This window comes from Syngnathus scovelli, chromosome 20 (assembly GCF_024217435.2).
Source record: "Syngnathus scovelli strain Florida chromosome 20, RoL_Ssco_1.2, whole genome shotgun sequence".
NCBI lineage: Eukaryota > Metazoa > Chordata > Actinopteri > Syngnathiformes > Syngnathidae > Syngnathus > Syngnathus scovelli.
Window position 1 is genome coordinate 9,875,579 of NC_090866.1, and position 14,310 is coordinate 9,889,888.

A 14,310-nucleotide genomic window follows, 5' to 3' on the forward strand; every position below is an offset into this window, starting at 1 on the left:
TGGAGTGGTCGGCCAGCGGGATGAGTGGTGAAATGGTCGGCCAGTGGGATGAGGAGTCTGCACCTGGAGGTAAGACAAAAAGAAACCTGTAAGTCAACGTTTAGTGCAGGAAAAAGTTTAGCATGAAACTTGCCAGTGGGAAAGATTTGTTGTTCATGGCATCAATTATGGAGAGCTGCATGACCAGGAAGCTGATCTTGTTCCTTGCAACCTGTCAGGAAAAAAAAAAAAAACTCAAACCAAGTTGTCATGAGGACTGTGCAGTGATGAGCATATTACCTTAAGTGCAAATATTGTCCGCTTCTCAGGTTGACTTGGAGGCAAGGACGCAACAAAAACTAATGTGTTGCCAGCATGCAGCTGTGCTCTGATCCTTGGCCACCGCTGGCTGCAAGCAGGTACTTGATCGTGCACCACCCTGGACACAAAAAGAACAATCATTCCAATTTTGGAACATGGTGGCTGAAATGTACTTTCCTTCTCTTACCAGCAGAGGGCTCTCCAGGCAGCAAGAAGGTACCCCTGCCAAAAAGATGGCGACTTGAAGCTTTAAGCAAGTAGCATACCAGGAATGTCTCATTTCACCTGCAACACCCACAGGTGCTTCTACTCCAGTCGCAGGTGAATGAGCTCACAGAATGGAGGCAAACTGGCAGGTTTTTCACTTTCTGGACCAGGATTTACCACTTCTGCCTGTAAAGTAAAGGAACATTGACTCCATTTAGGGTTACCATTTTTATTTTTAACTTCTGCTGAAGATGTTTATTAGATGACACATCAGGCCAAGCTGTTGAAATGTAGCAGATCCTCTCCTGGACTGACACCTGCACACAAATGCGGAAACAGCCAAGCAAGTTGATTTGCAACACTGAAAATGGAAACAGCCTTGAAACCTTTGGCATGGTTTTGGAGAATTTCTTGGCCCAGCAGGTGGAGCACTCTTACTGGAAGCTGCACTGCATTGAGACAAAGAAAAAGCAGGTTAGTGTTCTCACCATGCCACATTTGCAAAGTTTAGTCACCTGCCAGGACTGGAAGATCATGACTCCTTGTTTCCTGACTGCCTGGACCAGCACCACCTGAAACAACTGGTCAAGCACTTTGATTTGTCAAATTTGTCATTGCAATAGTTTCAAACCTGGTGCTTTGACTTCAAGCCATGCAGTGGACTGGTACCAGGTCCTTTGGCTCCACCTGGTGGACAAAACGGGAAGAATGCACACGCTGAAATAAATTGGTCAAACAATTGTTCACGTGTGAGTGTACAGGTGTTTCACCAATGAAGAACGCAGGCAGGAACAGCTCTGAACGTCTCTCCAACCGCAGTTCGTTGGCCTGAAAGACAAGGTAACGTTGTAACCCACAGAGTGTTACATTTTTAGCTTGTTTGATAGCAAGAGTAGACTTGCAAATGTCTCATGAAGTCGAGGCTCTCAGGACTGCAAGCCGGCCATTTTGAAACCTGCAGACAAAAAAAAAAAAGTTAAGTACTTTAGTCAATTGTCCTTCAAATAAAAACTTTTTTTACCTTTTTGCAGTCAATCTGGGTCTTCTGTCGCAGATGCAGACCTGTGGACAGAAACGGACAGTTAGATGCAGTTGATTAAATTCACATTATTCGAACAGAAAGTAGGTTACTTTAGCTCGTTTTGAAGAGTCGCACCTGTAGACAGATATTGGACAATTTGATTAGATTCTGTTGTGAATTTCTGCAAACGTTTTGTCTTACCTTGGGCAGTAAAAGTGCAAGTTGACGCTGAAAGAGAGTAAAATCAGTTAGTTCTAAAAGGTTAAGGAATAGTGAAGACTTACCTTTGAAACGCAGCATGTTGTGGAAAAGCCGGTGGAGCAGCACGACGTGACGCTGTCAGAAATGAGCAAGAGAACGATTGTCGCGTTTGTGACGTCTTATATAGGCATTTTGTGATGACGTCATTAACAAGCAAAAGGGAAAAAAAATTAAAAGGAGCCGTGTGCGGAAGCAAGGGAAAATGGCAAAGTGCAACTTTTAGGTAGGGTCGGGTCTCGAACCGTGGTTCCAATGCATCGGAGGCAAGGACGGTAACCACTCAACCAGAGCTTGCTTGGAAATGCCATCTGCTTTAATCGTATTCATAGTATGAGTATCCAAACATGGACGTAAAAGTCTAAGGTGACACCTAAGTACAAAGAAGTGAGGAACCATAATTGTGTCTGAGGTGGCCGAATGGATAAAGATTTTGCATTGAGTTCAGGAGATTCGGGTTCGAACCTTGGGTAACGCTCTGTTTAATGTGTAAATATTGGACATGGCGGGTCTCGAACCCTGGTCGACTGAGTACCAGGCCAAGTGTTATACCATTCGGCCACATTGCCATGAATTTTTCGAAGTTTTATTATGTATTTAACGTCTATGGCACTACTGATCTACAAATACAGAACAACTGCAATGCTGTCGTAAGAAACACAGATGGTCTGATGGTTCAAGAGCTTACCTTTGGTTCCGGCGATTCGGGTTCGAATCTCGACCATTGCTCTCTTTACTTTGTAAACGTTGGACAGAGCTGGTCTCGAACCCTGGTCGACTGAGTGCCAGGCCAAGTGTTTTACCATTCGGCCAAATTGCCATGAAAATTTCGAAAAATATTTATGTACTTAACGTGAATTGGTCGACTGATCTACGAATACAGAAAATTGCTTCGTTGGTCTAAGACCCAGTGATGGTCTTGTGGTTAAAGCTTTTGCCTTGAGTTCAGGAGAACCGAGTTCGAATCTCACACTTGGCTTTGTGTAAGTATATACACATATTATATTACAGAGCAGAACTCTTTCACTCGTATTCTGTCGAGTCTTGCACATTATTCCGTGTAATTTCAAAATGTTACACAGAGCGGGACTCGAACCCCCCTCTCCTGTACTCCAGGCTAATATTATTTTATTTGGCCACTTCGGCACAGAAATTTCGAGTTTCTTTTGGGTGGTCATTCAAAGCACCTAAAGGTATACGAGTGAATTGTATTTCCATGCAGCCCTTCAATGAAAAAATAAACAAATGCAATCGGGGAAAGTGCTTGGTATCCCTTATCAAGTGCTCAACTGAGACCGCTCATGTCCCTCCTGTGACTACTATTGGTGGCTACATTTGAGGAGAAGGGCGTGACTTATTTGCGAACGATTACAGAGAAACCTGGTCGTATAGGGTGAAATAGAACGGAGTGGCAATTCTATTGACAATGTACTGTCCATGTGAGGCAGTCGAATAAAATCCCGGACAATTTTTGAATTTGGGGGGGGGGGCAATGACATACCAGCTCTGCCGACTCACCGAACCCCTCGGGTTCGACCGAACCCAGCTTAAGAACCACTGATCTAGACGCCAAGTTAGCTTCAGAAGTTGTGGTCAAAAGACATTATGTGGGGTGGGTGCAGTACAACATGTTTCCCGCAGAGGGCGATAATGCTCTATAGTTGAGTATTCTGTTACTGGTTCGGTCCTTTCATAGTTTGTGATATTCAATGTTAAGTAAAGTCTTAAAAATAAGAGAGTGTATCGTTAAAGCTGTCAAGGAATTTTTTTAAACAAAAATAACATTTGGCCCGTAAACTGAGTCTTAGACTTTGAAACCTTGGTTGAGGTGCTCATTGCATGTCACTTCTAATGGCACACAGTGCCTGCCACCAGGGGGAAGGTGAGCACATGCAAACGTCTAAGTACCAAAAGGAGGAAAATGAAGGTGACTACTGTTAATCTTCTGGATTATAAACTGTTTTTCTCTTGTTTTTTTTTTTTTTGTAGTTTCTCATTCCCCCAGTTGGTGTTTTGAGTTTTTCCTTGCCCTCCTGGAAGTTTAAAATCAGGTGATGTTTGAGAATATTTGGCATTTTTCACACATGTCCTGAGTGTTGTTAGTCACCTAAATGTTGAACAGAGGCTGTGATGTATCGAAGTCAAATTCCTTGTTTGGCACGCTCAAACATGGCAAATAAAAATTCGATCATCTTGAATCTTAATGTACTCACTTTGTTGCTCGCTAGCTAGCTAGCCCAGCTAGCTAGCTATCGTAGAACAACATCAACAAAGGTGGCTTGTCAGCGACCCCGCCCACAAGTCCCACTCAGCTGTCGATCAAACGTTAATTAGGAAAAAGCGTTCGACCTCCATGTTTGTTTTGTATGTTTTCCACGCAAAAGCTGATGTCCAAACTACAAGAGTTTTGAGGCTCCACATCGGCTGCTGGTCGTCGATCTGAACATCTAGATGCCAACATATTTTCGAAAGGTACTGCATGTTGTGTTTCCTTCTTTTTTTATATGGAGTATTATTCCTTCGGTGACTAGAGAAGATCATCAACAAGTCAAATGAAACGTAATATTATTTTGTAAAGATAATTTAATGCGTGCTTTGAGTTATTTGACGGTTTCCAGGCGAATTAGGTAGTGGGTAACAGCAGATGAGCCATTCGTTTCAGAAGTTGTAGTCAAAAGACATTATGTGGGGTAGGTGCAGTACAACATGTTTCCCGCAGAGGGCGCTAATGCTCTATAGTTGCGTATTCTGTTACTGTTTCGGTCCTTTCATAGTTTGTGATATTCGATGTTAAATAAAGTGTTAAAATAGGAGAATGTATCATTAAAGCTGCCAAGGAAATAGTTAAATAAAAAGAACATTTGGCACCTAAAACGAGTCTTTTTATTTTGAGGACTTTGAAACCTTGGTTGAGGTGCTCATTGCATGTCACTTCTAATGCCTGCCACCAGGGGGACGGTGAGCACATGCAAACGTCTGACATTGCTCACTGGGCCAAAAACTAAGTGCCACTGTGCTACTGCACAACTTAAACATCAAACACCTCTAGATGTGTTTTTAATGACATTTATGCAAACCAGGTTAGTCAGAAATATACATTTGATTTGTACTCAACTAACTTGGTTTGCATCAGTGTCATTGAAAAACACATCCAAAAGTGTGTGATGTTATGCAGTAGCTGGCACTTAGTTTTTGTCCCGGTGAGAGATGTCAGCTGTTTCAATGTGCTCACCTTCCCCCTAGTGGCACTTGTGTCATCAGAAGTAAGTGACATCTCACCTGAGCTCATCAAACACTTAAGATGCTTCCATGCAAGTCCTGTCAATGCCAATGTTTGAGTGCAACTATATTAGTCTCACACAAACATTGACTGCTCAAATGTTTTCAAACTGCTTTTCTGTCATAAATTAATCAACTGGAATGCAAGTCTTAGTAATTGTACTAAGTTCATCTATTTTTCCTTTTTTTAAATCACTTCACTAGTTCCTTTGATATCAAACAAATTGTTTTAGGTTCATTACCTGAAATGTTTCGGCGTTTTCTTCCGCCATGTCAGGTAATGAACCTAAAACAATTTGTTTGATGTAAAAGAAACCAGTGAAGTGTGCAAGTCTTAGTGTTTTTATGAGCAAATTTGCTTCACTGAGTGGAAAATGTACATACTTGGTGGTTGCTGCAGTGGCACTGAGGTTTTCAAAGGCAGTCTTCAGTCTTGAGGTGAGCGTTGTCCTTCAGTCACTGCCATGGACATGGGTTTTTGACTGTTACTCTCCATTTCACAGGACTCCTGTCACTTTGAGTCATGTGAGATGTAGAGTAACAGTCAAAATCCCATGTCCATGGCAGTGACACAAGGCCAACGCTCACCTCAAAACTGAAAACGGCCTTAAAAAACCTAAGTGTCACTTTCTCCGCCTCCTACTTCTACCCAAATTCAGTCTGACCAATCACAGCGCAGCACAAATTTGCATAGATTTGCATAACCACGCCCACTTTTCCAAACAGCCAATCAGAAAGCAGTATTTGCCATTCTGGCCAATCAGATTGCTTCAAATTAATGAGACCACGCCTACTTTTTATTCCACCAATCACATGACTCCTCATTTGCATAACCACGCCCACCTTTCGACCAATCGCTGGCTTTCATTCTCATTGCTCCACCCACTTTCTGAGCCCTCGGCCAATCATGAAGCAGTATTGCAGCTTTGACCCGCCTCATTCACAAAAAATGTGGGGGGAAAATTCAGAAAAAGATTTTGTAAAAAATTCCGGAAAAAAAAAAAAAAAAAAATCAGGAAAAATAAAAACGGAAAAAAGTTTTAGGTTTTATTTTTGTTTTGTTTTTTAAATTAAGATATTTTTAAAGTTGAGAATGAAGAGTTTAGAGTTCAAGTGTTCTTTGTAATCAAACTTTATTTCTTTTGCAGAGTAAACATTCAATCACAAAACAGTTAGAAGTTGCATGGTAGTCTGCTCGGTGCCAAGTGGTGAAGTGGTCGGCCAGTGGGACGAGTGGTGGAGTGGTCGGCCAGCGGGACGAGCGGTGAAGTGGTCGGCCAGCGGGATGAGTGGTGAAATGGTCGGCCAGTGGGATGAGGAGTCTGCACCTGGAGGTAAGACAAAAAGAAACCTGTAAGTCAACGTTTAGTGCAGGAAAAAGTTCAGCATGAAACTTGCCAGTGGGAAAGATTTGTTGTTCATGGCATCAATTATTGAGAGCTGCATGACCAGGAAGCTGATCTTGTTCCTTGCAACCTGTCAGGAAAGAAAAAAAACTCAAACCAAGTTGTCATGAGGACTGTGCAGTGATGAGCATATTACCTTAAGTGCAAATATTGTCCGCTTCTCAGGTTGACTTGGAGGCAAGGACGCAACAAAAACTAATGTGTTGCCAGCATGCAGCTGTGCTCTGATCCTTGGCCACCGCTGACTGCAAGCAGGTACTTGATCGTGCACCACCCTGGACACAAAAAGAACAATCATTCCAATTTTGGAACATGGTGGCTGAAATGTACTTTCCTTCTCTTACCAGCAGAGGGCTCTCCAGGCAGCAAGAAGGTACCCCTGCCAAAAAGATGGCGACTTGAAGCTTTAAGCAAGTAGCATACCAGGAATGTCTCATTTCACCTGCAACACCCACAGGTGCTTCTACTCCACTGGCAGGTGAATGAGCTCACAGAATGGAGGCAAACTGGCAGGTTTTTCACTTTCTGGACCAGGATTTGCCACTTCTGCCTGTAAAGTAAGGGAACATTGACTCCATTTAGGGTTACCATTTTTATTTTTAACTTCTGCTGAAGATGTTTTAGATGACACATTAGGCCAAGCTGTTGCAATGTTGCAGATCCTCTCCTGGACTGACACCTGCACACAAATGCGGAAACAGTCAAGCAAGTTGATTTGCAACACTGAAATTGGAAACAGCCTTGAAACCTTTGGCATGGTTTTGGAGAATTTCTTGGCCCAGCAGGTGGAGCACTCTTACTGGAAGCTGCACTGCATTGAGAAAGAAAAAGCAGCTTAGTGTTCTTACCATGCCACATTTGCAAAGTTTAGTCACCTGCCAGGACTGGAAGATCATGACTCCTTGTTTCCTCACTGCCTGGACCAGCACCACTTGAAACAGCAAACTGGTCAAGCACTTTGATTTGTCAAATTTGTCATTGCAATAGTTTCAAACCTGGCGCTTTGACTTCAAGCCATGCAGGTCCTTTGGCTCCACCTGGTGGACAAAACGGGAAGAGAATGCACACGCTGAAATAAATTGGTCAAACAATTGTTCACGTGTGAGTGCACAGGTGTTTCACCAATGAAGAACGCAGGCAGGAACAGCTCTGAACGTCTCTCCGACCGCAGTTCGTTGGCCTGAAAGACAAGGTAACGTTCTAACCCACAGAGTGATACATTTTTAGCTTGTTTGATAGCAAGAGTAGACTTGCAAACGTCTCATGAAGTCGGGGCTCTCAGGACTGCCAGCCGGCCATTTTGAAACCTGCAGACAAAAAAAAAAAGAAGGTATGTACTTTAGTCAATTGTCCTTCTAATAAAAACTGTTTTTTTTTTACCTTTTTGCAGTCAATCTGGGTCTTCTGTCGCAGATGCAGACCTGTGGACAGAAATGGACAGTTAGATGCAGTTGATTAAATTCACATTATTCGAACAGAAAGTAGGTTACTTAAGCTCGTTTTGAAGAGTCGCACCTGTAGACAGATATTGGACAATTTGATTAGATTCTGTTGTGAATTTCTGCAAACGTTTTGTCTTACCTTGGGCAGTAAAAGTGCAAGTTGACGCTGAAAGAGAGCAAAAGCAGTTAGTTTTAAAAGGTTAAGGAATAGTGAAGACTTACCTTTGAAACGCAGCATGTTGTGTAAAAGCCGGTGGAGCAGCACGCCGTGACGCTGTCAGAAATGAGCAAGAGAACGATTGTCGCGTTTGTGACGTCTTATATAGGCATTTTGTGATGACGTCATTAACAAGCAAAAGGGAAAAAAATAAAAATCCGTGTGCGGAAGCAAGAGAAAAATGGCAAAGTGCAACATTTAGGTAGGATCGGGTCTCGAACCGTGGTTCCACTGCATCGGAGGCAAGGATGGTAACCACTCAACCAGAGCTTGCTTGGAAATGCCAGGTGGTTTGTTCGTATTGATAGTATGAGTATCCAAACATTGACGTAAAATGTCTAAGGTAATACCTAAGTACAAACTTAGGACTTGGCGGATCTCGAACCCTGGTCGACTGAGTACCAGGCCAAGTGTTACACCATTCGGCCACATTGCCATGAATTTTTCAAAGTTTTATTATGTATTTAACGTCTATGGCACTACTGATCTACAAATACAGAAAAACTACCATGCTGTCGTTAGAAACACAGATGGTCTAATGGTTCAAGCACTTACCTTTGGTTCCGGCGATTCGGGTTCGAATCTTGACCTTTGCCTCTTTACTTTGAAAACGTTGGACAGAGCTGGTCTCGAACCCTGGTCGACTGAGTGCCAGGCCAAGTGTTTTACCATTCGGCCAAATTGCCATGAAAATTTCGAAAAATATTTATGTACTTAACGTGAATAGATCGACTGATCTACAAATACAGAAACTTGCTGGATCATTCTAAGATCCAGTGATGGTCTTGTCCGGCCCTTTGTGCGTCCCTGTCCAGCCCGCATGAGACCAATCGTCAATTATATTTGTTACAACTTAATTTAAAAAAAAAAAAAAATCAGTGTCGTGCGTGCAATACAACTGTTTTTCTTTTATTTTATTTTAAAAGGCGTCGCACTTCCTTGTAGCGTACGTGAGCTGTGCGTGAAGGTGAACAGTGCGAAGTAATGCTTCCCGAGAAATGTGTGCTGACCCTCAGAAAAGAAAAGTTGACAAGGAGCGCCGTGTTTTCAACATGGATTGCCAAGTATTTCTTTACAGAAATGAAAGGTAAAGCCGTGTGCCTGATTTGTGGTACACAGGTCGCTGTACACGACCAAGCATGAGAAAAAATACATCTGTCTGATCGACAGAGGCTGATGCATTGCTCGCAAAACTGCAAGCCCAACAAGGACTTTTTATCAAACTTCACACCCAGAGATGCAGCGGCTTTGTCATTTGAGGAAAAGTTAAAGAAGTTAAGAATAAATTGTACTGATTAATGATTGTTTTTTTTATTTGACCTATACACCACAATTTCACAGAGCTTAATATAAATATAAACAGAATATTTGTATTCTTCTAATTACCAATACCAACTATTTAAAATAATTTAGTGCATTTTACAATGGAAGAAAATTGAGCAGGTTTAAGTTATTGTAGGTGTGGCCCTCTGACACAACTTAGGTTTTTCATGTGGCCCCTTGTAAAAATTAATTGCCCACCCCTGATTTAACGTGAATAGGTCGACTGATCTACAATACAGAAAATTGCTGGATCATTCTGAGATCCAGTGATGGTCTTGTGGTTCAAGCTTTCTCCTTGAGTTCAGGAGAACCGAGTTCGATTCTCACACATGGCTTTGTGTAAGAATATACACATAATATATTACAGAGCCAATGACATACCAGCTCTGCCGAACCCCTGTAGCCGACTCACCGAACCCCTAGGGTTCGATCGAACCCAGGTGAAGAACCACTGTTCTAAGGTCCATTTTTCATTTCAAATTCACAGTGTTTGAAAAAATACTGTAATCACAAACTATTTGACATAGATCACATAAATGCTGTAATTCAGTTTGGTGTTGAAATGTTAACAATGTACTAATACCATCAGAAAAAAATAAAACAGTAACGTACAGTTAGTTAATTGACAAACTGTATATCAGGACTACACTCTTACTTTGTAAATATCTTATTTTGAAATCCCTTCTCTTGTTACAGGAAATGCCAAGACGTCACTTCCTGCCAGTATCTTAACGTAAACAGCTGCAAGGCAACGAGGGATTTGTAAATCGTAATTGTCGTGCCGTTTCATCCCAGATTTGTCGTGCAGTAATTAGAATACATTCGTTTAATTTAAACTCGAACATGGTGAGTGAATGCATTGTTTTAGGCTTTAACAAATGTGCATCAAATTAAGATAACGAGCAGCTGCAGCTACGCTAACGAGCTAGCTGGCTAACTGGGTCAAACGTGCCGTGCAAACCAAACACAAATAAAGAAAATAATATTGCTTCTCTACTCGTCATACGTATCATTTTATAATTCGTGTCTCACCTTTCGACTTTTGTCCATTTCCTAGTCGCACACGATCCTGTTGGTTCAGCCCACCAAGAGACCCGAAGGCCGAACGTATGCTGACTACGAGTCGGTGAATGAATGCATGGAAGGTCTGAAAGTTTCACCATGCTAATCTCGCTAAAATACAACCTGTGACTTATCTTGTGTGGTAAAAGTTTGCCAAGTGACTGCTAACTTGCTAATGATCATAGCCGAACAATGTTATCAACTCATTCGGCTTCCGTAGTTTCAAAGCACGACCCCTCTGGCTCAGGATGACTGAGAATTTGTTTTATGGCATTTTCTAATGTCTTTCCCATGTGCATATTTCTCCCAGGCGTGTGCAAAATGTATGAAGAGCACCTCAAGAGAATGAATCCAAACAGCCCATCCATCACATACGATATAAGCCAGTTGTTTGACTTCATTGACGACTTGGCGGACCTGAGCTGTCTTGTGTAAGTGTCTTAATTGAATGAAACACAATTTGCATGATTCCAAATTTGAATTCCCCCCCCCAGTTACAGAGCGGACACCCAAACGTACCAGCCGTACAACAAAGACTGGATCAAGGAGAAGATTTACGTACTGCTGAGACGTCAAGCTCACCAAGCAGGGAAGTAGCGAGACGATTTGCCCCTTGTTCTTCTACATTCATCTCAAAGGAGTATACGGGGACAAATATACCTTTTCAGTACTCTGAGAGGATGTCCATATCGATTTGGTGGAAGGTCTAGGTCACCAAGCTGAGGCATTCTAGTTTCTAAGCCAATTCACATTCAGTTTGTATTTGATGTTTTTATTTGATGTTTTTTATATGCAGTGAAATTTCAATTTTTATGGACGGACTTTAAATTTACAAAAGTTGTCATGTTATTCACACTACATTTTTTTTTCTGTTGATGTTGTAAAGGTTTTTTTTTTACATTGTATAGGATTCCAGGGAACCAGCAATGTGGCTGTTTTCAAATGTGATTATTTTGGTATAGGAACTGTTCTTTAATAAACAACTTAACAGTATGACGTGTTTTGCAATGTGCCCGCCCACATTCACAAATCATGCACACATGCTAAAATGGAGGACTAATTCTGTCATTGGTTCCCTCTTAGATAAATAACCTCATTTTATGGCACATATCGTTCTTCTAGAGTCCATTCATATGGAATGTCTTAGAGAGAACATCTAAAGTTCTTTAGTGTTAGTAATTACGCACCTAGGGACATTTATTCAGCTCTATTAGTGAGGGGGCTGCTACTTGGGCACATTTGATAAGGTTGAGGTCCAAACTCACCACATTGAGCAATCTTGAAGTGTAAACAATGTGACATCAGAGCCTCTCCACACACATGGCGATGCCCATCCCTCCGCCGATGCACAGGGACGCCACGCCTGTCCGACCGCCGGTCCTCTGGAGCGCGTGCAGCAGCGTCACCAGAATCCTGCAGCCCGACATGCCGATGGGATGACCCAGTGAGATGGCGCCGCCGTTCACGTTCACCTGAAGCAGAAAATGAGTTTCATGCCCACGTAGAATCTTTTTTTTTCTTTTTGAATGCGACTACCTTTTCTTCTTGCAAGCCAAGCTCTTTAACAACGGCAATGGACTGTGCGGCGAAGGCCTCGTTGATCTCAAAGAGATCAACCTGGTCCGGTTGCCACCTTGCCTTCTCCACCTAGAAAAACATTTAACACCATTAGAGAATAAATTACCAGCATTTTTTTGATAGCCCATTATTATTATTGCTAATTCAAATAAATGAGTGTCCACTTCTCACCGCTTTCCTGATGGCGGGTATGGGCCCGGTGCCCATGATGGATGGGTCGAGCCCAGCTTGAGCCCACGACACGATCCGGGCCATGGCTTTGAGGCCTCGCTTTGAGGCCTCCGATTGGCTCATGAGTACGACGGCGGCCGCGCCGTCATTGATACCTACAGAGTGAGAAAGTCCTCAAAGATCAAGTTCAATTGCATCGGTGTGCAACGTGCCACTCACCTGAGGCGTTGCCAGCGGTGACGGTGCCGCTAGCGTCTTTCACGAAGCACGGCCTGAGCTTGGACATGCTCTCAAGTTGGCTGCCGTGGCGAGGGAACTCGTCCACTTTCACTTCCACCGCGCCTGCAGAAGTGAGCGGGGGAAAACAGCAGGAACATTACCAGCTAATATCAGCCAATTAATCAGTGAAATAAACTGTTACATGCCTTTCCTGGACGGAACCACAACTGGGACAATCTCCTGAAGGAAGTATCCTGCTTTCTGAGCTGCTTCCACCTTATTCTGCGACCGGACGGCGAACACGTCCTGCGCTTCTCGACTGACGTCCCACTGCTTGGCTACATTCTCAGCTGAGCGCAACAACAAAATTTTTTATTATATCATAAAAACCTGACATTTAAACAGAGGGTGTGTAGACTTTTTATATGCACATCATATGAATTCACTCATTTTGTATGGAGCCCACCTGTGATGCCCATATGGTAGCCATGAAAGGCGTCGGTCAAACCGTCGGCCACCATGGAGTCCTGCAGGGAGGCGTCGCCCATTTTCACTCCTGCCCGCATGTTCAATGTGTGAGGAGCCTGAAGAGGGAAAACCATTATGTCACACGACTCCTCCACTAATTGAATCAACTAGTGCAATCCTCACCCTGCTCATACTCTCCATGCCTCCTGCCACCACCACAGCGGACTCTCCAGTCTGGATGGACTGAGCCCCCAAACAGACAGCTTTCAGCCCAGAGCCGCACACCATCTGGCAGCTCCACGCCGGGACTGAGAAGGGGATCCCTGCACCGACACTGGCTTGACGCGCCGGATTCTGGCCGTGACCTCAGAGACAAAAGGACAGATTTAATAAAATTAGTGACTGGACATCCAATTTTGCTCACGGAAATACCTGCCGTCAGGACGTGCCCCAAAATGACCTCGGACACGTCTTCTGGCTTCACTGCAGCCCGCTTCAGGACATCCTTAATCACCACGGAACATAGATCATGCAAAGGCACCGTGGACAGAGAACCATTCAAGGAACCTTTGGAGAAAAAGAAATGAAAATGCAATATTGTAACATCCTACAGATTTTTTATTTGAGGACAGTGTAGTTCGACTTAGTACATAGTACTGTTTGTATTAGGTGGTTACCATTATTTCATAGTCACTGTCAATGTCAAATATTAATAAATGTGATGATAAATAAAACTGAAAAATATATTTTAGCATGACGTAAGAATAGATTATTATTCTTTCACAAAAAGGGAAAACTAAACACTTGTTATCGGTCAAGTGCATACGATGGTCCAATGTGCTCCCATGATGTCAGTAACCAATCACATCGTGCCATTTCCGTGGGCCTATGACTATTGAGCCAATCACAGCCTTCGACCCAGAAAGGACACTGGATGTAACCAATAGGAACTCAGCGTGACCCAACGTCACGAAATCACTTATTGATTAAACTTTCAACATTTGCTAAATATGGTTAATTTAAAAATGTGACACGATTTAAAACATTTAATAGAAATATTTTGACGGTCGCTTCTATGTGAATAAATCACGAGGACGACGAGCCATCAATTCAATGAGAAAAACAATTCCAATTGAGGAAGTGGCTTTTAAATGAATGAAAATGGTGTGAAAAGTGTGTGTACTTTACCAATTGGTGTCCGCGCGGCAGAGACGATGACAACGGGCTCTTTATCCATGTTGACTTGGCTGCAGTCTGCTGCTCGTTATTATGACAGTCCAGTCTTCCTGTTCTGTGCAAACAGCAGCTGATTCGGTGCAATTCTGCGCTATTACTTGACTAGAACAGCACGCCATCGCC

General features: G+C 42.9%; 2 protein-coding genes and 1 long non-coding RNA gene across 11 annotated transcripts; 2 read left to right on the forward strand and 1 right to left on the reverse strand.

Annotated features, from left to right (window-relative positions):
* The first annotated feature begins 249 nt into the window (after nucleotides 1-249).
* LOC125990386 (uncharacterized) lies at nucleotides 250-9,429 on the forward strand. Its single transcript, XR_007488904.2, has 8 exons — nucleotides 250-398; nucleotides 491-2,061; nucleotides 3,776-3,837; nucleotides 4,171-4,258; nucleotides 6,214-6,399; nucleotides 6,637-6,726; nucleotides 6,819-8,417; nucleotides 9,057-9,429. It is a non-coding gene; the product is annotated as an uncharacterized lncRNA (long non-coding RNA).
* acat2 (acetyl-CoA acetyltransferase 2) lies at nucleotides 6,180-14,291 on the reverse strand. 9 transcript variants are annotated; one of them, XM_068649240.1, is made up of 22 exons: nucleotides 14,140-14,291; nucleotides 13,384-13,518; nucleotides 13,135-13,316; nucleotides 12,950-13,067; nucleotides 12,690-12,833; nucleotides 12,484-12,606; nucleotides 12,265-12,419; nucleotides 12,052-12,162; nucleotides 8,136-11,987; nucleotides 8,053-8,079; nucleotides 7,962-7,986; nucleotides 7,852-7,892; nucleotides 7,726-7,778; nucleotides 7,594-7,651; nucleotides 7,467-7,508; nucleotides 7,347-7,402; nucleotides 7,220-7,282; nucleotides 6,927-7,021; nucleotides 6,816-6,850; nucleotides 6,608-6,746; nucleotides 6,464-6,541; nucleotides 6,180-6,393 (listed from the first exon to the last, which is right to left on the reverse strand). In XM_068649240.1, the coding sequence occupies exons 1-9, from the start codon at nucleotides 14,186-14,188 to the stop codon at nucleotides 11,817-11,819; spliced, it is 1,188 nt and encodes a 395-aa protein (XP_068505341.1). In that variant the 5' UTR covers nucleotides 14,189-14,291; the 3' UTR covers nucleotides 6,180-6,393; nucleotides 6,464-6,541; nucleotides 6,608-6,746; nucleotides 6,816-6,850; nucleotides 6,927-7,021; nucleotides 7,220-7,282; nucleotides 7,347-7,402; nucleotides 7,467-7,508; nucleotides 7,594-7,651; nucleotides 7,726-7,778; nucleotides 7,852-7,892; nucleotides 7,962-7,986; nucleotides 8,053-8,079; nucleotides 8,136-11,816. The 9 variants fall into 9 exon arrangements, with proteins under 9 accessions (XP_068505341.1, XP_068505340.1, XP_068505339.1 ...); XM_068649239.1 differs by having other exon boundaries at nucleotides 6,914-7,021; XM_068649238.1 differs by having other exon boundaries at nucleotides 6,816-6,913; nucleotides 6,944-7,150.
* On the forward strand, nucleotides 10,149-11,508 carry erh (ERH mRNA splicing and mitosis factor). Its single transcript, XM_049757513.2, has 4 exons — nucleotides 10,149-10,299; nucleotides 10,511-10,598; nucleotides 10,826-10,946; nucleotides 11,010-11,508. Exons 1-4 carry the CDS (start codon nucleotides 10,297-10,299, stop codon nucleotides 11,110-11,112), a joined length of 315 nt encoding a protein of 104 aa, XP_049613470.1. The 5' UTR covers nucleotides 10,149-10,296; the 3' UTR covers nucleotides 11,113-11,508.
* Nucleotides 14,292-14,310: the final 19 nt, after the last annotated feature.

What these genes read in the sequence shown, in the direction of transcription:
- erh (XM_049757513.2), top strand. An exon ending in GGTGAATGAATGCATGGAAG is followed by an intron (nt 10,599 to 10,825) that starts GTCTGAAAGTTT and finishes TATTTCTCCCAG; the next exon opens with GCGTGTGCAAAATGTATGAA. An exon ending in GCGGACCTGAGCTGTCTTGT is followed by an intron (nt 10,947 to 11,009) that starts GTAAGTGTCTTA and finishes TCCCCCCCCCAG; the next exon opens with TTACAGAGCGGACACCCAAA.
- acat2 (XM_068649241.1), bottom strand. Translation starts at nt 14,188, where the DNA reads ATGGATAAAGAGCCCGTTGTCATCGTCTCTGCCGCGCGGACACCAATT. An exon ending in CACCGCTGGCAACGCCTCAG is followed by an intron (nt 12,420 to 12,483) that starts GTGAGTGGCACG and finishes CTCACTCTGTAG; the next exon opens with GTATCAATGACGGCGCGGCC. An exon ending in TACCCGCCATCAGGAAAGCG is followed by an intron (nt 12,163 to 12,264) that starts GTGAGAAGTGGA and finishes ATGTTTTTCTAG; the next exon opens with GTGGAGAAGGCAAGGTGGCA.